General features: G+C 44.9%; 1 protein-coding gene across 2 annotated transcripts in view; it reads right to left on the bottom strand.

The window, feature by feature from the left end:
• Positions 1 to 23713, bottom strand: part of iqsec3a (IQ motif and Sec7 domain ArfGEF 3a) — a 107518-nt gene that overhangs the window by 67839 nt on the left and 15966 nt on the right. For both annotated transcript variants that reach the window (XM_030440735.1, XM_030440736.1), the window contains exon 2: positions 17410 to 17490. In XM_030440735.1, coding sequence (XP_030296595.1) covers positions 17410 to 17490 — 81 coding nt within the window. The remainder of the gene's footprint in view (positions 1 to 17409; positions 17491 to 23713) is intronic.

Genomic DNA, 23713 nt, shown 5'->3' with positions numbered 1-23713 from the left:
GATAAATCCAGACTTTCATTACAGCCAGGTGGAGAGAGCGAACGAGCGGTCTAATTTATGTTTGGAGTTGCTTAAGAATATCCACAAAGTCACTGTGATATTTCAGAATGGGGGCAGTGAGAGGATGAAGACTGCTCAGGAGCGGAAAAGACAGATTCATGACGGGAACAGAAAAGGCTCGCTGACATGTTGTGAGAAATGAAAATGAAATGACTGCTTAGTGTGGCGGTGACGGCGGGACGACACATTAACGTTGAGCGAGATGCCGCGAGTGACGAATCTTCACTTGTGTTGAGGGATGACTTTGCTGCACGGAGGATAAAAAGTTCTGAGAGGATTATCAATACGGTACTGAAACTGATTGTCTCGGAGATTATAGCCAAAACCCACAGAGGACAGACAAGTGGTGGAGCGGGACCAATTTCCAGAATGGTTCTGGCAGGAATTGATGGAAGTGCAGGCCGAGACAATAGAATGGAAGATGAAGTGGTGCTGTTTGGCAAGATGTGAACTCTAGCTAGCATGCTAACGTTCCATTGTTATTGCTGGTTTGTTTATGACGTTCCCACATTTTGCTGTATTTCAGTGTTGCATTCCCCCTCCGTTTTGATGCGTGACATCTGAAGTGGTGCCCAGATTTTGACTTAAGTCCAGCAGCAAAGTTCCTCACACGTGTTGCTAATGTTAGCATATAAAGCCATGTAATAAGTGTTATTTTATATTTCACGGCTTGATTGATACCATGAAGTTGAACCTTATCTGAAATACTCCCTGGACAATCCAATTGTCAGCTTGAACAGCTGCGAGAGAAACGAGAATAAACAATGTGAGATGTGTTAAAAACTGCATCAAATCTTTTTTTGATTACTCAGAGAGGTTCAACACGCTGTCGCCACATCAACGGCATATCAACATGTGAATTCAGTATGGCAAGTGACAGAGCTACATCCTCTAGAAAGAAGTTTCTGGCCATCTTGTGAGTGCAAGTGCAACATTTACTGTCCTCTGTAGCTCCAGTTTGGGTTAATAACGCCTGAGGGAGACATCTGGCTATTTAGCTATCAAATGCGCTACGATGTTAACCAGCTAATTGCTAACCCAACTCAATTTGTACTAAAGTTGATTTTAGAGTCTCACTCCCAGCTCGTCAAGTACTAAGGCTTTGGGATTTCAGTTCCCAAAGCATGAATGAGACTCAAAAATCTACTTTTCTTAATAAAAGGACTTTTAATAAAGTATAGTGGGTTCATATGAGTTGAAAAAAGAAGTTGACGAGGGGAAGATTTGGGCTGTAAATCTAAAACCTTGCTTTGAAACGCTTCATCGCCGACGACAACCGCAGAGCCTGATGACAATTCTTAGCGCAACGGGTGATTTATTGGCAGCGGTGGCTGACAATGGCTTGAAATATATGGATATTGGAAAAAGCCGAATGTGAAGTTCTGAATTTTGTCATTCAAGCTGAATTACAATCCTTCACGAAACAAATGGTAATCATCAATCCGCTGAACGTTACGGCTTCTACGCTGCAGTATTTGTGATGCGATTTTCAAAAAAAGTGCTAATATAACAGAAATGGGAGACATCAGTTCTCTTCCTTACGCTACAGTTCACCTTCAGCAGCTTTGAAAACCTGCTCATGATCACTCACACACACACACACACACGCACACAAAGCACGCACACACACACACAACTCCGTCAGTAAAGAAAGCATACATAACACCGTCAGGGCTGAACGCTGTCCCGTACATACAGAGTGATCTGTTTGATCCACGTTTGATGGAGAGATAAGAGGAAACGACAGCACATTTGGCGTCTGATGAAACGCGGCGTGCGCTCTTCGGTGTTTTATACCAGAGTGGGCCTCGACGCTCGTAAACACAAACACACGCTTTCACGCACGGACCGGGAGACTGTAATGCATCCACAAACAGGTTTGGAGGCTGAGGGCTTGTCAAACGTTAACGAATACAGCGTGAGATGTCGATGCAGCAGTGGCCTGGAACATAATACGATACATCATCTTCACACACGATAGAGAGGAAAGGTCAGCATTTAGACATTTAGACTAATAAGCTTTAATTTAAGGGGGCTTGAAAGTTATTTCGCTACATATTGTTTTACATACTGATAAGAGAAAGGATGCAAAATACACCAGTCTCTACTGGTGAAAATAAAAATATCATGATTTCCACTAAGGTTGGGTGGGTTAGTGCCAAAACACTTTTCGAATAAAAGGAGCCGCTTAACACTAATTTTAATAAGAAAATAACGATTACGGCAGCTTTAGGTAAAACATGTTAAATGTTGGACTTTTCATCTTGTAACCAACTATTCTTACTTTCAAACACAATACGTTTGCTTCCTGCTTTTGGGACAGTTTGATGAAACAACCGATGCCGTCGATTCTTCTTGGGACGACAGTCGCCGAATTATGTGCACATGCTTACAGTGAGAAGTTATTTATTCTCCCTCCTACGGGCTTTATTTGTCACCAGCGTTCGGCACCACAAAGAGAACAAATCGAGAGGGGAGGTTGTTTATCGTAAACACCGGAGCTGAGGCAGGAGAGGCATGGCCTGGCATCGGGCGGCACTATTCACTCTCTGTCACGTTCTCCATTATCTGTCACTGTTCTCACACACACACACACACACACGCCAACGCTCGTACACACCCATATAATCCGAATCAGTCTCCCCTCATCGGTGAAATTGCTTTCAAAGGGAGAGTAAAAAAATATATATACTTCACTCTGTTTATTCTATGGCAGAAAAATAAAGTTAAGGCGGGAGGTGCCCGCCGCTTGTGCTTCCATCGACCTCCGCTAGAAAAGTGGTTAGATGTGATCCCATCACAGGGCAGATAAGAGCGAGAGGAAAATTCAATTACATCTCAGTGAAATGTGAAAGGTTTCTCTTCCAGAGTGAGAGTCCCGTCCATGGCTGCGTGGACCCCTCACGTTTAATCTTCTCTCCGACATCAGTCCTCGTTGGAGGTGATGCGGGCCGTTACGGAGCCACCAGACTGGCGGGCAATGTCAAAGCAAAGGGTCTATCTGGGGGAAAAAAAAACTCGGGCTTAGCGGGGGCTACTGTAGAAGCAGACTAATGGTGCGTTTTATGGTTACCAAATGGGGTGAAAGAGTGGAGTCAGATGGAACTGGTGTGCAATAACAAGTCTGACTTCACCAACGACGTCTTCTGATATTAAAGAGGTCAAAACTAAGTCCTGCGAAGAGAAGCCACATTAACTTTGAATGATCATGAGTCACCGACACCATCATCTTTCTCTCTCTTTATGTCCAGGGTCTCTTCAGGTTTCTTCTGGTCCACATAAAAGGAGAGTTTGCGTGTGTGTGTGTGTGATCTGGCACCACCAGTCATTTTTTTAACAAGTAACTTATTTTGACCACCCGTCACCTCGTCAAACAGAAGGCTTGAACTGACAGGGGGGATGACACAGCCTGACATGCACACTGCAAAGATGACTCACCACAAAATAAAAAAAAAAAAAGAAATAAAGAAATAAAAAAGTAACACGGTTGAAGTCATGGTAACGGCTGCACAGTGTGCACAAAAGCATGACTGAGTAAAAAAAGAAAGGGATGAAACATTTTTTACTCTCATCAGCATTCAGCCCGTCATTCGTCTGAGTGTAATGAAGGCGCACAAAACAGCAGTTTTTAAGTAGATTTATCTTTCTCATCCTAAATACACTCTGCGTGCTGAACGGGAGACAAATAGCGACATCATTAAATCTCACCGTCTTTCCCCGTCCTCTAATCTAAACCTCAACCACGCTTCCTTCCCTCCTTCGTCTTCCTCCTCATCGTCGCTGTCTCTCATTACAGTCAGCAGGGCGACGGCGGAGGAAGGTCGCCCTGTCAGCAGTTTTTTTTTTTTTCTTTTTTTCCCCGTCGTCCTCCTCCACCTCCTCCTCCTCTCCGCTCATTTCCTTGTTGATCTACCGTCGCGAGGCTGTCGGCGAGCTGTCAGGACAAGGACTCTACCCGGTGATGAACGCTGAACCTGACAGTGTCACCCCACGCCTGAGACACCTAATGTCCCATCACAGGGAGCAGAAGGGAACAACCTGTACCCGTGAGATCTCAAGTGTGTGTGTGTGTGTGTGTGTGTCTGTGTGTGTGAGACGGCAGGTGTGTGGGATAAAGGCAACACGTTTTCCCGTTTTTCTCTTTTTTTTTTTAGAAACCGCCGAATCTCTCACTCTCTCGCACTCCCGCAGTTATTTATTTAAATGAAGTTCTTGCTTGTGGTGAGGATTAAGATAAACACAGAGGGATGATCTGGCACCAACTGCAAACCCCACATGTTCAATACGGCACCCAGCTGCGCGCAGGCAATAAACAATCACGTCGGCCGGGGCCGGTGTGAGATTTAGCAGTCAAAAATGTGACGTGCAAGCTGGCAAAACTGTCACTGTGTATTTCAGGTAAGTCCCGATCAAGCTCATTACATTTTGCTAAACATGGAGGGGACGCTGAACATATGCGATATAGTTGATCAGCTTTAAAGTGCAATATAATGTTAGCATGCTAACCAGCTAGCCCCCAGCCCATCGTGGTCCAACATTCCGGTGCTGGTGGTGTAAAAACACAGCTGGATGCACGGCTAACAGATCGACCTAGCAAACGATAGCTACAGTTAGCGGCTACTCTGGAGATGCGCTGACCCCTGTTTGAGTATGAATTTGACAGGTGGCTAATTCTTCTTATGTTGCACCGTTAAATTATTCAAATAATACGAATTAACACAACACAAAAGCCTCTATTCTCAAGCAGTGCTGATGAAACTGAAACTGAATCAAGCACGACTGCTAGTGGCCACTTAGGCTTAACAGTGCCTGCTAACATTAGCAGAAAATGGTGCCAAACAGTTTGCTGAATAAAGTGAGCCAACGCTACTCCATTTTTACGTCGGTCAAAAAATGTATGAGGTGGTAGACGGTGTGTAAAGTTTGAGAGACGCTGATCTACAGAGAAGACCGATCACTCTGTTGGTTAGCTTAGCTTTACACAAAGACACAAATCAGAAGGAAACAATGTGTCTGACTCTCTAAAGGAAACAAATGTAACCTACCAGGTCCTCTATAGCCCCCTAATAAACACATAATGTCTTGTTTTTAATCGGTGTACAATAGGCGAAGCTAATTAGCTGCTAGCCCCATCTTAGCTCTTTAGCTTTGAGTGTAAGAAAATGGGAGCAACTCTTTAGTCATCAACTCTCTGCCAGACAGTGACTCAGTGTACTATTACTTTCAGCCACTATCTTCAAACTATGTTAACAACAAAAAGAGGTGCGTCACGATCTGGCTGATTCATATTAAAGTTACTGAGAGGAGAAGTACATGCAAGGCAAGTAGCGTTAGAAGCTAACGCTACGACCCCACCTTTTAATGGAAGCCATGTGCTGTTTTAATTACAGGGACCTGCATTCATACATTATTATTCTAGAGGGGGAAGCTGATCTAAGAAATGAGGTGAAACTCATCCCTCCAGTGGGATTAGGTTATCCGGGGCATCACTGCCTGTTTAACATTGTTTGTGTGGGAAAGGACATCATTTTCTCCGGTGCTTCTGAATCACCGCTTGAGATGTGAAACTGCGATGACGGAGGGAGGAGGCCGTGACTGTTTAACCATGTAAAAGTGATTCACACACGGTGAAGATGTGAGTAATTTGTAGCTATTTAAAAAGGTCGGACACAGAGCCACACATCGCAGAGCTCTTAGTTCCTCTCCTGTTATCTGCTGTGCGCGGCAGAACGAAGCAGATTGTTAATTCTCCCCTCCGTTTGAACCCGCAGTAGATTTACAGATCACACCCTGGCCTCTCAACTACCTCTGGAGCTGATGGGAAGTGCAGCTGAGGCCACCAGATGCCTGATTCTGGGGCATTTGGCCCCGGCTTGGCTCCACAACGAGGCACACTGTTACACATTTGCACCGGCTCACATGATACGGCCTTTGCTTGGGGGGGCGAAAAAAGCGATGGTCATTGGGCTCGAATTTTAAATCTGCAGTCATTGACTTCTTCACAGTTTAATAGGAAGAGCAACGATAGATGACTAGGTGGAGGGACGGGAGGATGGATATTCAGGCTGACGGCCAGCAGCAGAAAGGTCAGGACAAAATGTGCAGGCGGCGTGTCGACGGACGGACAGACATCTCTTCCTGCCAGGACCTCTGTTCCTTATTAGCACCCCCTGCTGTCCAGAAGAGACTTAATTTTGTCCATTTGTGGAGCTGCAAGCTGTTCAGAAACAGGAACACAAACAAGACACTCATCCCCAGGCATTACGCTGCTCTTTCTTGGCACACCCCCCTCTCTCTTGCATACACTCAGCCTCACCCACACACGGCACGGGGGACGTTTTATCGCAGCGCAGTCAGGCAGGAGTTGAGCTATCGACCGGCCCCGCAGAAAGGGACTATGGGTATTCTGGGACCCACGAGATGATGGAGACTAATAAGATGGCAGACCATTAACGAAGGCCAGAGAAAAAAAGAACAAAAGAGTAGAATGGGAAGGGCATTAATACTACCTTGGCACGTCGCGAGCGTGTGTGTGTGCTTGCAGGTGTGTGTGAGGGGAACGGGCGAGATAACGAGAAAGAGAAGGATGCTTACTGTAAGTCAATGAGCCCATATATCACACACGGCTCCGCCAGTGGACTCGAAGCCGTCATTATGTGAAATCATAGCTGGTCGCAGGCAGCAAAAAGAGGCGTTCGTTTTTTGAGCCGTTAGCGAATCGAAAGATCTGCATTCAGGCCGAGAACAAAGAGAGTCGTAATCAGAACAGGACCGCGGCTCTAAATGATCACCTCATTTTCTCTGAAACATGGAAAACATAACGGTGAGAAAAGGCACATTTATTGTTTTATTTCTTTCGGTGCACAGAATGGTTATTACCGCATAATAAGCTTTCCTGCGGCGCATTCCAGTGGATATTGTCACGCCCTCGGGGACAAGCGAGTCGGTTCCTCGAAACGGCCCGAACCATTGTTTAACATGGCGCAGCAAAGGATGAGAAATGATCATAAATCCCAAATAGAGTAAGAAAAACTGCATGCATTAGGAGGTTCATGTGTTTTTTTCTTACTGCAGAAAATTCGAATCATTTTGCTTTATTCATGGTTTTGTCATTACTTCCCGCAGCATTTTTCAGTGGATAGAGATGTCAGCACTTGTGCCTCCAGGGACAAGGGAGTCAGTTAAATGACCAAAACTATTGTTTAACATGGTGCAGTGTTATATATAATATAAGAGTAGAATGTGATTCAGAAAAGCTGCACGCACTGGTAATTTCATATATCCTGCCCCTGTCACAGCCCGGGCGCCGGGAGACGTGTTCCAGCTGTGTTTGTGGAGACCAAAACCGGATATTTTTCATGGGAAGTCAGGCCATCTCAAGCCATCATTGGTGACCAATCTAGGTGTTTGGAAAGGAGACCTTGTGACATTTCAAGGGATGTTTGTGGAGACCAAAACCGGATATTTCTAATGGGAAGTCGTGCCATCTTCGGCAAATTTTCTTGTGTTTGTAGGGAGACCTGGAGACATCTTCAGCTGCGTTTGTGGTGACCAAAACAGGTATCTTAAGCCAGACCATGATGTTTTTCTAACCATGAGTAGGTGGCCTAAACCTAACCAGAGCATAAGCACAGCATTGTGACAAAAGAGAAATAAGGAAATGTAGCCCAAACAAATATAAAGTTGCAACCCACTGCACTCTGCTGCTGATTGGCTCACCCCAATATCCTTATGCTAACCCAACCGGCAGCGGCTACGAGTGCTGGCCAATCAGAATAAGGAGTGCCATTCCTTTGACGTCCGAGGAAGGAAATGTCTCCTCTCCTAGCAACTTTAAACACAAGTATTTTTACATTTCTAATACCAAGTTTGTAACACATACTTTCTGTTTGTGTGTCAACAAAAAGCCCAAAGTCGTAAACCCTGATGATTCCGACTTTATTCGGGGTAACTTTCTTTATAAGACAAAGCTCCTCCAAAGCCACAGAAGACATTAAACACACAGGCTAAGTGGCAGTCCTTACAACCATTCAACCCGCTGTGACATTTTAAATCGCTGGAGCGCTCCTTTTTATAAATATAAATAATCTGCGTTGCCATCAACAGCTTTTATTCTGCCTCTGAAGGCAGTTTGTGTGCGTCAAAGAAGATCTGAGCACCAGGCCCTGACATTTATACAGAGGCTGGAACTTAAAAGAGCGCTGATACTGACGCGCGCACACACACACACACACACAGAGGAACATTTGAAAGTGCACACACGGGAGAGCTGCTGCGGCGAAGTCATCAAAATGTTGTGCTTTTATTAAATCTCCTCTGTATTAAAAATAAAAAAAAAACTCCGCTTGCTTCACAATGCTGAGATAAGCTGCAGACCAGAGAGAGGGAAGAGGAGGAGAAGCTCTCAGATCTGAACATTTGACGCCTCACCACGGTGCCACGGACGCCACAGAGAAGAAATGCTGCGACGCACAAAGTCCAGAGCGTCGTGGTGGGCCTTTTTTTTTTTTTTCATGTGTCGCACGTCTCGTCTCGTCAGGATCAACACGCCGCCGAAAAAGGACGGAGCGGTGAATGACGTCTATGATGATGCGGCCGAGCACGAGCAGATTCGCTGTGGCGTCGCTGTGGCGGAGTGTCTTGCATAAAGCGGGCCTTGGGGGGGTGAAAATAAATTAGTCGCAGCATCACTTTAATTAGAAATTACTCCCAGCACCCGCGCTCTTTAAAAGCCCCTTTCATTCATTCACAATGCCGCCGAGTGCCGATTTCAATTTTCGAGTGAGAATTTAGGCTACTCGAATCCCAGAGGACGTGTTTAAAGCTGGAACAAAGAAGAAGAAAAAAAAAACAACAACAGCTGAATGGACGAACCCCTTGAGGAGGATGACAGTGAGCACTCCTCTGGTTGGCTCAGATGGGAAAAAAAACCTCTGGACCAATAGGAGGACGACGTGGGAATAAAACATATTGGTGCGATTATTAGGAGCGACAAGAGGGAAAAGGAACCATCATACATGTGCACACACTCCTGACTCGGCCCTCTGGATGTGACGCCGTCTCTTTCCCGCTGTGGTCCCTGTTCCCATGACAACAGAGCGGCAAGCCGACAAGGTCACTCTCTCCAGCTGAGGCAGCACGATAGCACGGCCACGTCGTGCAACGGAGAGAGACGGAGAGGGGCGGGAGATTACGGTGAACATTCAATCATGGGGTGAGGCGGTGAAAACAAGAAAAACCACATGTGCGCGAATTTAATTTGCGGATTTTACAGGTGAGAACTAAAAGAAGACTCAGGTACACTTTTGCCCGTGAACGTCCTCCAGGAGAAACAGATCGATCATCCCATCAGTTCCTCCCGTCCGCCTCAATGCATCATGGTCCCCGTAGTCCCAACCCAGCAGCTTCAACCTCTGTTCGTCTCAGCTCGTACCCCAAAGTGACAGAGCGCCTCCAGCTGTGTCCTTACTCATCCCGCGTCACCTTTGCATTTGGCAGCCAGCATGACTCCGCTAATTAGTGGAGTTTATTATTAATTCCGGTGATTAATTACAGAAAAAGGTGTCTTGGCGCGACGACGCAGCTGTCTTACCCATGCCTTCGACCAGAGGTGAATTAATTTCCTGCAGAAACGCCATCAATCTCCCCGCTGCGATCCGTCGAGGTGTCACTTTCATCGAAATTTGAACTCGTGATCAAGGACGCTTTTCAAGGTGCGCGAGAAAAAGCGATGACACAAGCCTCCTAAATCTGCTCTGGCAGCGGCCCAAATGTGTTGTCCTTCTCTTTATATGTTCTTTTAAAAGTCGTATGCTCCACCAGATGCGCGGCGTAAACCTCCCTCTCCTCTACTTTAGCAATCTTTACGGCCTATCGTAAAAGGCGGGGCTGTAAACTTTGATTGCACCGCGTGTTAAAAAGCGGGGATAACCTCTAATTTGCTCTGATTGGAGGAGCCAAAAATGCACCAACAAATCTCACCCTTAACTTTCATATGGTCTTCCTGCCCAGCGACTAAAAAAAATACCCCCAAAACAAACCTCTGTTATCAGGTGTGCATGAAAACGGAAGTGATTCTCTGTCACACAAAAAATGGCAAAATCTCGTGAACGTGACAACTTATTTCCTCCCTGACAAGGTAAATTATTCTGGCAGATTGGGTGAGCTAATTAGCATAACATACCTCATTAAGGCGTCGATGTGTGTGTGTGTGTGTGTGTGTGTGCAGGAGTCATTTGTCAGGAGCGCAGCGGGAGGACTGATTTAAAGGGGGTTTGTAGATGGTGAGCAAGATGTCTATCTTTCTGACGCACTGCGAGCCGGTGGCGGGGGGGAGAGCGGTCGGTTTGGCAGCTAAATCACCGACAGGCTCGAGGTTTCGAGCCAAAAATATGTGCAGTCACCTGCCAACAGCTGACTGGTCAGTTTATATTTAACTCTGTAGCCGAAAGAGTGAGTGTTTACTATCCGATTATGACTCAGCCATGAAGGGGACATTGTTTTACTTGAAGTGCTGTGTACAGTACATCGTGTCAAACTTTCCACTGTAAAGACACATTCAAACCCCAGATACTGAGACTCGGCACGACTCGGTCGTTTTTATGCAGATTTCGGTATATTGCTGTATATAGACGCCCACTTGAGACAGAGAGGTCTTTGATTAAAGGCTTCGCTCTGCAAGATGTTGCTGTGTGAGTCCGGGATGCTATTTCAGAAATGTGCTCCTATTTATAAGGCGTCTGTTCTCACTTTATTTATTGTGTCTGCATGTGAAGCAGCTCATACATTTATTCATTCAAATTAAAAAAAATATTAATTGTTTCTCACGAGAGATCATTCAGTCGTCGTCAGATAAGTTGTACACTTGCAGAAAAAAATGTTTTATGAGCTCCTTAATAACAGTATACCTTGTGCCCGCCAACCCGGTTCATTTCCTAACCTCCCTGTATGTGAAACACTCTGAATGTAAATAAAGGCTTTGAAACCAGTTGTCGTAGTGGCCAAACCGTGTAATCACATCGTCTCCTGATGCACTGGCGCCCGAAAAAGACTTATTCCCGCAAACTAACACTGTGAAAGAAGCGGCTGTTTAAAAGGTAGATACATTTTTCTGAGCGTCACCATAACTTTATTTTAAAGGTCTAACTGGACGTTGTGTATAGCACGTTGCTGCTAACTCGACTGCCGATGCCTTCACATGCAAAACTGCTGCTAGAGGGGGAGGTACAGCGTCATAGTTTGAAGCTTACGGGCTTTGACCAAGCTAAAAGGCTACATTTTTGACTCTCCGGCTCGCCGTCCCCCAAAGGTCAGCACTGTCAGGATGGTGTGCTATTGTTTATTCGCCTCGCCCTGCAGAGTGAATCCACTAATTGAAGGCCCGAACCACCTGAGCTGTGGCTCAGCTACCTCAGATATGTCGGCCGAGCCTTGTTTTTAGTCTTTTGCATCTTTCACTTAATGTGCTTTCTTTATCTTTAGACGTAATGAAATGTGAACATGACTAATGAACATCTCGACAGAGGGGATATCTCTGATGCTGATTTGTATTCGCACCCTGTGTCTGCACCTCCTCTTCTGTGACTGATGTAAATGTAATCAGACAAACCAATAAACGGCTGTGACTTTACTACTTCGCTAATATTTTATAAACTCAGTCCATATGGCAGTAATTTCTGCTTTATCCTGTTCTATCAGCGCAAGATACTGCACCAGTGACCTTGCGAGTTTAAAGTGACAACTCTAATGAACCTCGGCCAATTTATCGGCTACTCCGCTGGACGAGAGCAGCTGTATTTCCCTGTTCCGCTGTTAGAAACTACAGCTTACATTGTTCAAACTGCTCACGCACACTGCGCACATCGGTTTACGTTGGAAAGCGACAGTGCAGTAATCGCTGTTTTGAAAGAAAACGTGAGCATGTGTACGTGAATCTTGCGGAGTTAAACAGTCAAACAGAGTTCAATGGCTGCACTTCTGTTCACCCTAAACGCTGGAGAGGCATTTTGTTCTAAAAGCGGACTCACAAAAAAACACATAGCAGCGGTTTTTAAAAAGGTAAAAACTGTACCTGGAAGTTGTCCACCAGGCATCTTCCCTGAGTGTCATTATTTATAGTTCTCCATGCTAGAATATTCAACTTCCATTTATTAGGTTTCTGGGGCCCCGTGTGTTGACCACAGCAGTTTTGCTGCAGAGCGGAAAGTTAAACTTCGGGTCCCCTATGGAACTGTAAAAAGTAACAAAACTCCCGAGTGCAATTTCAACACACAGCAGCCGAGGATGGCTCGCACTGCTAATTGAAAGGCCGGTGCCATCCCGCACAATCAGCCCATTCCACGAGTGATTATAGATCTGACTCGATGACCCCGAATACAAATCACCTGTGGTCCCTAAAACCCTCCGGCGCCTCCCTGAAGCCTGGCAGGAGTGACCGGACTTTCAGGGTGAGTTTCCAGCCTCCGTAGGGTCCTCATTAAATGTGACAGTGAAATCCTCCCTTCTCCTTTGAGTTCACAACTTCCTAACTTTCTCCTCATTTAAATGATCCCACATACACCGTGTTATTACGTGCCTTGTTTTTTTTTTTTTCCACACTCCGACCCGATCGGCTAAAGCTCCCCAGGTTGCAGACAGATACAAGGCCGACAGAACAAGCGCGGCTTCAAATTAGCACAATGAGTTCTTGTGAAAACTCACGCCGCTGCCCTTTTCTGAGCTGACCCCTCTGACACGCAGGCTTGAATTACTCTCAGTAGAAGGAGCGGCGCAAATGAAATATCAATGATTGCACTTTGTCCGTCAGGTTCAGTGTCTGAAATGAGGCTTCATTACATCCTGAAGTGGAGGCAGTGCACAAAGAGGCGCCGCGTTGTCCTTTTTATATGTTAATCAGGCTTTCTCTGGTGGCAAAGGGAGCTCTAAATCATGCAAGGCAACAAAATCCACTCATATTTATGTTTATGGAAGGCTTTTGTAGAATTTGCAAGGTTTAGGTCATTTGCACCCACACTCAGCAGTTTAAATGAGAAAGCGCCATTCAAAATTGAATATGAATATTCAGTGCAACTTACACTTTCCGAGGATGTTGTTATCACCGATGTCCGTTGCACATGAATGGCCATTAATCCTTTTGGAAATCATAAAAAGAAAAACCACCAGAGCTTGCCTAAGAATTATCGTGTTTTTAAGTTCACTTCAATATCAAAGTAATACACTGGTAGGCGTCAGTACATCTGTGGGCACATGGCAAACGGGAACTGCTAACTGCTCATTCGGCATATGTTTAATGTTGCCAAAATGTAGATAATTATAGGCAAAACACAAAAAGAAACCGGGACTCAAGCTGTAGCCTACACTCAACAATCTACTTCCTGTTTACATCTCCCAGAGCATTATGGGAGTTTAAGGCTCTACTTCTATAATTAATTGTCTTGACATCCATTTAATGAACTGTTTACTTCCTGTCAACTCCACCATAACGGTACCTTACCTCTAACCTCAGTGCTCACAGTGCTTTGTCAACCTTAAGTTAGTTATTTCACCAAACACAGTTACCTTTGTACAACTTGTGAACAGTTTTTGCCAATTTGTTTGTATACATACGTTTGTTGGAGTGATAATCACCTAAGTCACTTTAATTCTTCGTAGATCTTCCAAGGAGTACGAAATCATCTACAGTGACCTCAAATAAGCTAAGCTCTGACCATGAGGTCAACGTTGGTGCTACACTGAGTGACTAGCTACGTCACTAATGGTTATCTAGGACACTGGAGTGATAAACAAAATTATCAGACACACTACATACAAATAAATGGTAAATACTATGATTGAAAACAGATAAAACAGCATTGTAACGTGATCGTTAGGAAAAATGGGAAAAGACATTAGTTTAGCTTTTAAAATTCAAGATAACATTGGTGCTACACTGAGTGACTAGCTAACATTGCTAATGCTTATGTAGGATACTGAGTGATTTTCAAAATGTTTAGAAACACAAAAGATGAATAATACTATTACTTAAAGGTGTTTTTAAGTAAACAGATGTAAGCGTTGAGTCTGATCGGGCTAATGTTTATGCTACTATACTAGCTAACGTCTACTGTTTATTAAAAGTGAAGTGACCATAGGTGATCAAAAGGTTGGAGGTGTAATGTTAAGTTGGATTGTAGAGCTGACAGGAAGTGAACAGCAAAAAAGAGCCACAGCGAGCTAATGTTAGCTAAGCTCTGACGTTGGTGCTACACTGAGTGAGCAGCCGACGTTGCTAACGCTTCTTCTAAGACAACGAGGTGATCGTCAAAATGATTTCAGAATCCCTTTACACAAAAACAAAAAGCAAACGCTAATAATTAAAGTGAAGTCACCTGCTTAGTGGTAAAAAGCAACGTAAAGGTTATCATAAGATTTGAGGCATAACGTTACGGGGGGAGCTGACAGGAAGTAAACAGAACGCAGTTTAACACATTACACTATATTGGGCAAACAAGGAAGAACGATAAATGAAAGGAGGAATAAAAAAAGGGATTATGCTGCATTATTGACATTTCTTTTTTACTCAACGTGGTAATAATATTCCTGGGACACCGACGCACTCCTCTCCGCACTTATTTGCCCCTTCAAATAACAATATGCGGCATCGCTGACTGAGAAATGTGGTGACTCTGCTAAAAGCCTGTAAATAACGAGAGAGAGAGAGAGAAAAAAAAAAACAGCCTACAGGGTTCAATAAGGTGATGTGACTCACCCGTCTCTCTTGGCTGACCTATCATTATGGATTCCCCCGCTGATCTGCTGGTGTGTGTGCGCAGGGCTTGCGAGTGTAAATTGCCTAACATATGCCGCCGTGACACACTGGCACACACACACACACACACACGTACATTAACACACACACGCACAGAGATAGACAGGGAGCTATGTTCTGATCACTGCCAAGCCAAAGCATGCAACATGATACGAACTTTTTCTTTTTTTTTTTTTCACATGAACACAGATGCATTACATGTGTCAACAAGGAAGGCTCACCAGTTTCCAGCATGGGAAAAAAAAAGACCCTACAGTACACACATCAATGCATTATGGTATTTTCTTTTTTGTATTTTTTTTACATTGCATAAAATAAATTACACTTTTTTTGGTTTGTTTACATGGTAATATTCATACATGGCTCTTTCAAACTTAACGTGACCACAGTGGAGAGACAAGCCCGAATGAAGTGGACATGGGTGGATGATGGATGCGATGGGGAACGTGGGGTGTGGGGGGGGGTGCTTATGTGGAGTTGTGTTTTTTCGCCGTGATGTGATGCAGTGATGCCAACGTGAGTAAAAATGACCAACGAATCACTGACAACAATGCGGAAGTACAGAAAATCAACAACAACATAATAACAGCTCTCGGAAAAAAGACGCGACAAGAAAACGGAAAGTAAAAAGACAAAACCACAAGCTGCTTTCTGTTTCGGCCCCAGAGAGTCATCCTTTGAAGTGGTTTCGCTTCGGCGATATGGTGGGGAGGGGGAGGCAAGGAGCGGAGGGTGTGTCGGGAAGGGGGTTGACGAGTTAGCGAGGACCTTCCGTTGCACACTTTGTTTTGTGCCTTTTTGCTAATGGTCCCTAAGCACAAAGCAATCACACAACACAACAGCACCTAACGGCTTCTATCAAGCAAAGTTCAAGCTGCTGAACTCCGATCGATTCCGGTTGTTGTTGCTGTTGTTTTTTTTGTCTACCTTTTCCAATTTCCCCTCCAGCTTTGATTTTTTTATGAAAGTCACTCCCAGTTTTTTCACCACACCGCCACATGTATTTAATCGATGGATACTGTTAGAGACTTGGGTTTTGAGTCAGTCTGACAATGTGCTTTATTTTGCAGCATGTGAGAAAGTTGCTTTAAATCCCTCTAAAATAAACTTAAATCATGAACATGTGAGGAGATAGCAGTGTTTATGTTATGTCATAGGCGTCTACGTCTAAAGCCGACCTGCTCCCGAGCTCCTAGCCCAGCTAATACGACCGCTAGCTGCACGGCTAATTGAGCTCACTAGCTAATGGCAGCTAAAGTTGTTGACAGGTGGCCAATTCTTACAAAACAAATCCAATCCCACTCCCCCTCACTTAGTCCTCCATCCTTCAGGTCTGTCCATGTGGCTGATCGAATCCACAAGAGGCGTTTAAAGTTTGATTTTATCGGCCTGCACTCATTATGTCCCGCACGTCCAGGGTTATGATTTGCCATCAGCAAACGCGCTTTGCTTATCTCCTATTCTTCTGCCAAGCTCAGACAATGCGGCAAAACAACCCTGCAGAAACGCGCAGCGACACAACAAACAAACCATTTTTATTTTCGGGTGGGGGCGGATGGCTTAATTGCTACTGATGCGCCTCGGCCAGATGAATGCCGTAATTACAGTGACACTCCGGCACCGGAGTGCACTTTGGGTAAATAAAAGCGAGAGGCCGACACAACATTTATGTGCTGTCATTTTCTGCTCAAAGGCGTGTCTAATTCTATGTTTTGTAGACTGCCTATTCAACGCTAAATATCAATTATTAAACTCCCTCAAAGCTGTCGCGCAAAAGGTACAGTTATTACAGCCGTTAATTATCAGCTGCTGTATTTTTCATATTCCCCAGGACAGTGGGTGCAAAATTACCACATCAGACTAACATTAGGGCTTTTTAAATTAGCTGACTTGAAAAACTTTTATGCGAGTTGCACACCAGCGTTTGTGCACAGCTGGATTTCCGACTGGCAGCATCAGCTCGACCGCCGCGACTTGCCAATCTGACATTAAAAGATAACAGCGCTGTCATCCCGCTTTGCTCGCTAAACTCAGTGTAATGTTTTTCCAATTATTCAAAGCTCCACCAAGGACTTGACGACTGTCCAGGACACAGGATCTTGATATGATTGATTTGGATATTGTGCTTGTGTTCGAGCGGATTCATCCCGATAGCCCGACAAACACTCGCTCTTGAAAAGACAAATCGTGCCCCATCTGTCTCAGTCTCGCAATCTCGACACGACCCAAAACCCAAGCTGATGTCACAGGAGTCCTCTCGTGGGGCTCGCTGACATCACGGAGGGGGGAGGAAATTCGAATCGAACCGAAGCATTTACAACCACTTCAATGCAGATAACACTGCTGGGGTAGTTGTGTTGCCTAAAGTAGCTACTGCAGCACCGCTACGACTAAACAGGATGCATGGCACGTGGCTGCAATCAAACTTTACAGAAAATAAAAATAAAATTGTTCAAAGTAAATAAATAAGTAAAAAAAGAAAAAAAAAAGAAAAGAAAAAAAGAAATATTTGTGCAGATGTTACAAGGATGCAGTGGTCTTACCTGGGGACACAGGCGGTGGAGGTCTCCCCCTCGGGGGCCTCTGGGGCCGGGCAGCAGAACTGGTGGAGCACCGTCTGGTTGCTGTGTGAAGAAGAGCAGACACAGAATAACAGGGTAAATATATAAAAAACGGTTTCATTATGCACTTAAAGGTAAAAGTCAGGTTGTATCTCCTTTTTTTTTTTTTTTTAGTCTTCCGAGCTGACCGTTCGCTGAACCCACGCTCGCCCCAAACCGTTGAGCACAGCTCAGAGGCTGCACACAGCAGCTGTCGAGCTCTGGACGTCTCCACATGTTTGTGCATGGAGCTGAAGCGAGACACTACAAAGGTTCAGGACGGCTCTTTTTCTTGTTCCCCTACACCCTCAAAAACACACAAAAACAACAAGTTCAAGTGGTGAAGAATGGATTAAACTGCTTGTTCGTTTGCTAGCTAACGTCAGCCCGACGGAAGTGTTTCCCTCTGCTCGTGAATTGCGATTAACTCCTTTTGATTGACCATAACCGATCTTCTCATACCTCAATCTTGACTTTGTATCACAACCACACCCGTATTTTGTCTTCCTTCTCAACAATCTTATCACTTAAACGTTAAAGACCGTAGCATCATAGCTGTCGTGAAGAAGAACTGCTGGCAATGGACGTTAAAATGTAATCTGGCATTTAATCTATAAAGGGCAATGATTACATCGACACCTCCTTGATATTCCTGCCTCCAAACCCAGAATTTGTGTCACCCTCCAGAGAAAGGAATACGTACAACTGATTCTGCTAACCTCCTGGGCGAAACTACGTCTCGTTGTTATACTTCATCCGTCAGAGTCAACACCCTGCTCACACCTCATGGCTGTAGCTCTTTCCCTGTTTTGCCTCCCTCTCTATTTGACCCCTCGTCTGTGTTTTTTGACTCTCTCTCGCCTTGGACGCTCGTCAGCCTTCCTCTGTGATCTCCCCGACACAACTCTCTTTTCTGATTATCGATCAAGGGAAGGCTGTCTTACCCAACACAGCATCTTCCTGTGTTCTGAGTCCGTGTTTTCAGAGCGGTTCTCTCTCGCATCGCTTCACTCCACCCAGACACGACGCTGCTACAAAGTTCATTTATAGGTGGATTATCCTTTGCATGAAAACGCTGGCTCGGTGTCGGTTGGGTTGAGAGCGGCTGCCTCACTTTGAGCCATTGACAGCTTTGTTGCCCGGTTCACAACAGTCCCACTTACACTGGGGCCAGATGTCTTTCACATTCTCAAACAGTCACAGCTGCCACTGATGGTTGCCAGACTGTCAGTAACAACACCTCAAGGCATTATGTAACAGCCCTTCACGTCAGGAAACAAGTCAGCGAAGGCTCATTTATGCTCGACGTTTAAAAAAAAAATGGCTTTGAGGAGAGGTTAGGTGAGTTGGTGAGAGGTTTCAAGCATCTGTATGATGTTACTCCACCAGAGCAAGGAACACTTAATGATCTTTAAGACGTTTCCGTCGACCGCGTTTTTCTATATTTTGCCATTTGAAGTACTGCAGTAGAAGATGTCGAAGGAAAGAGCAACATTTTTATGCTCGGTTGATGGTTTCACATTTTTCAGACGCCCTTTGTTCCAATGATCCTGATGATTAATAGTCCCCTAATCGCTCGCCACGGATCTGATGTAGCCTTCCTCACATCAATGTATGACACAATCTGAAATGTCATATTCCCATTGTCTTTTCTACGTTGTTTTTCATCGTCTCAGGTTTGACAGGCGCTCTTTTAATCACATAATCCTGTTTCACTCTCTACTTCTGCAATGGTACGACGGATTTCCGACTCAAGAACTGGTGACGCTGATTCCTAATGATCGCACAGCGGTAATGGATGGAAAGAAGCATTCTTTTGCACTGTCTTATGCCGTTTCTATCAGAATTCAGTAAAGATGTGCGATACCTTTGGACAGAAATACCGACTTTAATGTCAAACATCACCACTGACACTGCTCGCTCGTCTTTATTCTCTGCTCATTTCCAAAAGCAGGACTAAAAGTTCCGCAGTGTGAAAGTCATCATATTCTTTTACTGTTTGGTAACGTTTCCTTAATGAATACTGCCGACAAATGGTGTGGAACAGGAACGGGGAACATTATATGGAAATTTTTATGGGTGTCGATTATGCTAATGACGGAATCTTACGAGGCACGGACCTCCTCGTGTACAGGTGGCACTCCTCGGGCTGAGTTCGAGCCGTTAAAAGAGTTCCGGCGGATCTGACTCGGAACACAAACCCTCAGGAGTTCTAGCATGAGAGTACAATAAGGCTCTCACATGGGAGCCGACACACTAAAGGTCACCATTAACTAGATGATATCAATGTGAAGTGCCGTGTGTCTGTAGTCTTTAAAAGTAGAGAGGGAACGGCGTCTCGTGGTCTTGGATTTTGGAAAAAGAACAGGAACAAAAGCTGCAGATGAAGTGAAAAGGCCACATTTAACACGCTTCGCTTTTGATGTATGTTTTTCGTCTTTGTTCAGTTGATCTGAAAAATGACATAAAGAGAGGAACCAGACAGAGGATGTGAGGGTTTCGAGTGTTTGATCACCAAGGAGATAGACAGAGAGAGACTCTCGCTCTGAGTGCTTCAGCACCACGGAGAGAGACTCGCACAGAGTGGATGTGTCGGCACTGTGGACAGAGGAAGAGGAAGAGGAAGAGGAAGAGGAAGAGGAAGGTTGAGGTTCCCAATTAAAAAATGCTCTGCTTCACCCCTGTTACCACACTACTGTCTTGTTAAACGTGCCAGAAAGAGAGTTTGTGTTTCGCGGGATGTCCGATTGCATGTGGTTTAAATTTTGCAGCATCCATTTCTGGCTTTACTGACCCACAATCCTTTGTGTGGCGGGAGATTCGTCGTATAGACTGTGCCGCAGAGACAGCATAGACGGAGGACGGCTCATTGGCTCGCCTCCAAATTGCAGACTTTTTCTTTTTTGCTTTAAATTTTGGGTTCCAAGATATCAAAGCTGTATAAGCAAATAGAAAAAGAAGAAAGTGTGCGATTTGGAACGCAGCCTGTGATTCTTGAAAGTTTTGAAGAACTTCTCCGACTAAGGATCATCTTCATCATCGATTAATGACTAACCCCTATTGTTTTATTGATTCATTGTTTTGTCGATGGAATGTTAACAAAATAGAGAAAAATGCCTCCCCAACCCCGACCTGTATGCACAAAACATCTGGCGCACATGTGGCACGTGTCCAAACAAAGTATGTAACAAACAACTGGTTCAAAAGTTACTCTGACACCTTGAAAGTGTTTCAAAGATCCTTTATTGATTGTTTTGAAAGAGGGTTTACTCGTGGGGGAGGAACTGAACTGAACTGATAATTATCACCAGAGATCCTTTATTGATTTGCCTTGGAAGATGTTTCACTCGTGGCAGGATTCAGAAACCAAACTTGAATTTCCGTCGAGTGCTGTCATTGTTGAATCAGTGAAGGGCAGTCTTTGTTTATGAACGCTAGAATCTTATTTGAACTTGCCAAGGGGTTACACAAACACAATGATCTGAGGCTTAAACACAGTGATCTGTTGATCTTTACAAATCCAGATAGTAAAGCCGTCAGCGCTGAAAAATAGTTGCAACTGAAAACCAAATCAATTCGCGAGCTTAAAATCAAAGTCAAACACCCCCATGCAGTTTCCTATATACAACCAGCACGTTTCCCGCTGATTGATTAATCAATTAGTAGTTGGCCGACTGTAGTGATATCTTCACCTGTTCTCTTATTTTTTTTCCTCCCTTCAAGCAATGGTATAAAACGCTGCCAAAGCAAAGTTTCATTACACGATCAAGAATGATGCTGTGTTTAATGAAGTATGACTCGTTTCCAGCTTTCCACCTCCGGTAACTGACTGTGGAGCAGAACTGTTCTCATGCACGTTTAACGGAAATACTGCAAAACTAATGGCAACGTTTCAAAACAAACAAAAAAATACATACAGATAACAGTCTTCCTTCAAAATCGTGTCCTCCTCTTTCACTGTGGATAAACAGTCACAGGTGAAGGCTGATACTGAAATACAGCAAGGAGAGAGCAAGGATATCAAACTTTAATGCGCATGTGAGAGCGCCGTGAGTGCCTTCGCTTCCCTCCATCAGCACGTCCTCTCCTTCAACCTGGCCGCTCACGTTCCTCACACTCTTGACTCGGAGGCTTCATCCATCTCACCCCTCACTATCCTCCCTTCCCCCCACTTCTCTCCTCTCCTTCTGTCCCTTTTACACCGATTTTCCATCACTCTTCACGACTCCCCATCCCCCTATTCCGGGGTCCTACGGGCACAGTGTGTTATGCAAGGAGAGGAATTCGCTCAATTACTCTTGCTGTCAGAAGACGTGGCCGGTAAAAACGAGCAGCCGCTTCCCCCACATGTCCTCTCCCTGGACACGGGACACGGGAGAAGGACGGAGAGCCGAGAGGTGAGACGTAAAAAGATGAGAAAGCGAGGCTGATACTCCCAGCAGCAGCAGCAGCCACCCTCCTCCATCCTTCATCACCCCTCCGTTGCCTCTTTATCTTGTGCCCCGAAGCCCTCCTCTCTTTCCCCTATCCCCCTGGGAGAGGGCAGAGAAAACAAGGAGACCCGTATGTCTTCTTATATCCCTCCTTTACAAGCGTGACTGCCGGTTCACCTCAGCAGCACTTCAATCTGCTCAGTCCTCTCTCTGCGCCGTGAAAGGCGATAGTTTATCACACGACGCACAGGGTCGGTTTGGAGCGAGAGTGTTGTTTTTTTTAAGCCTCGTCAGAAAACAGAGAGAAAGACCTTAAAAGGGAGGTTGGGGGGTATTTGACGGCGACAATAGCAGACAGCACAGGGAGAGCATGACAGCTAATTAATTCCCATTGTTAATGCCTCCTCCTAATTGTGATCGCCTTAACGACCGTGACTCCGCTGCGGCCGTTTTTCTAATAGGTCGAGAACACAGGCGGTCTCTGAGGGGAACGCAGATTAGCACGAGCATCGGAGGCTGTAGAGCCACTTGTTCGCACAGATAACGGGCGTGTATTCTGCAGGACAAGGTGTGAAAAAGAAAAACATCGGAGGTAATGAAGGGAGAATCAGCTGCGTCGCATCGGAAACCGCTGTGATTTACGGCGGGCACACAGCACGCAACTCATATGAAAGGCTGTGAATCAACACCGTGCCACGAGTGAAAGCAGGGATTTACCAGGACATGACATAAATATAAACGTGATGATGGACTATATTAATGGTCTTTCGGCTGTAATGGATTTTTATAGAGTCACACAACCAGTTTCTTCGAATAGTAACATTGCCAAGAGTTGGGATGAGAGGATCGATGCCATTTTAATGGCCGTACACTAAATACGGGGCTATAGCTTCACTAATCATCTCATTAGCTTAGCATAAAGTCTGGGAACAGGAGAATACACCTACCGTAGAAGTAACATGATCAACCAACCAGTCACCTCTAAAAGTCGCTCATTTAGCAACCAAGTTGCCATCCCTATGGTGATGATGTCTCTAGTTATCCAGTGTTTATGCTAAGCTAACAGGCTAACACCATATTAAGCACACAGCTATGAGAGTGGTAGCTGCAGCTTTGTGGTCATGTCGTTTTCGTACCAAAATGCCAAAATGCCAAAATATTTCTTAAAACGCACAGGATGTCAATTCTGCGGCTAGTCTCTCAATCAAAACAAAACAAAAGACACAAGTTGCATGGTATCATGGGAGTTGCTGCGTTTGCTGTTAATAAGCACCACTGCAAAAGCAAATCTATCTCTCCATGATCGTAGCAGAAATGTTCATGGATGAGGTAATGTTTTAAAATTGTATTCAACTCACTCTCGGACGTGTCGCCTGATGTTTCCGGAAGTCTTTGTAAGAAGGGTCAGTACTTATTCTACTCATTTATAGCTTACCTCGCATTTTACTCGGACGCGGCCTCTGCTTTTCAGTGCAGGCAGCATGTATGAATAAAGACGCCATAATGTCAGGCACTTCCAGACCCGCTGAGTCGTCCTTTTGCGTGATGGAGAAAATGTGAGGGCTCATTTGAATTCAATCAATGGATGCTATTGGCGAGGGGGGTGAAGCGTGGCACGGGGGGTTAGATGCCTCCGATGATGAGACACTTTCAGGCAATGCGCAGACGCATCCACAACTGACACATCTCCAAAACGGGGTCATAAATAAAATAGCGTGGTTACATTTGATTGATTTCACCGCATTTTGAGAAAAATCCCCTCGCAGGGAAGTAGCTCCATTGTGGAGAATGAACTCCTTTTATCTTTTAAAGCA

This window comes from Sparus aurata, chromosome 14 (genome assembly GCF_900880675.1).
Source record: "Sparus aurata chromosome 14, fSpaAur1.1, whole genome shotgun sequence".
NCBI lineage: Eukaryota > Metazoa > Chordata > Actinopteri > Spariformes > Sparidae > Sparus > Sparus aurata.
The sequence above is the reverse complement of the archived record's forward strand: the minus strand, read 5'-3'. Positions and strand labels throughout refer to the sequence as shown.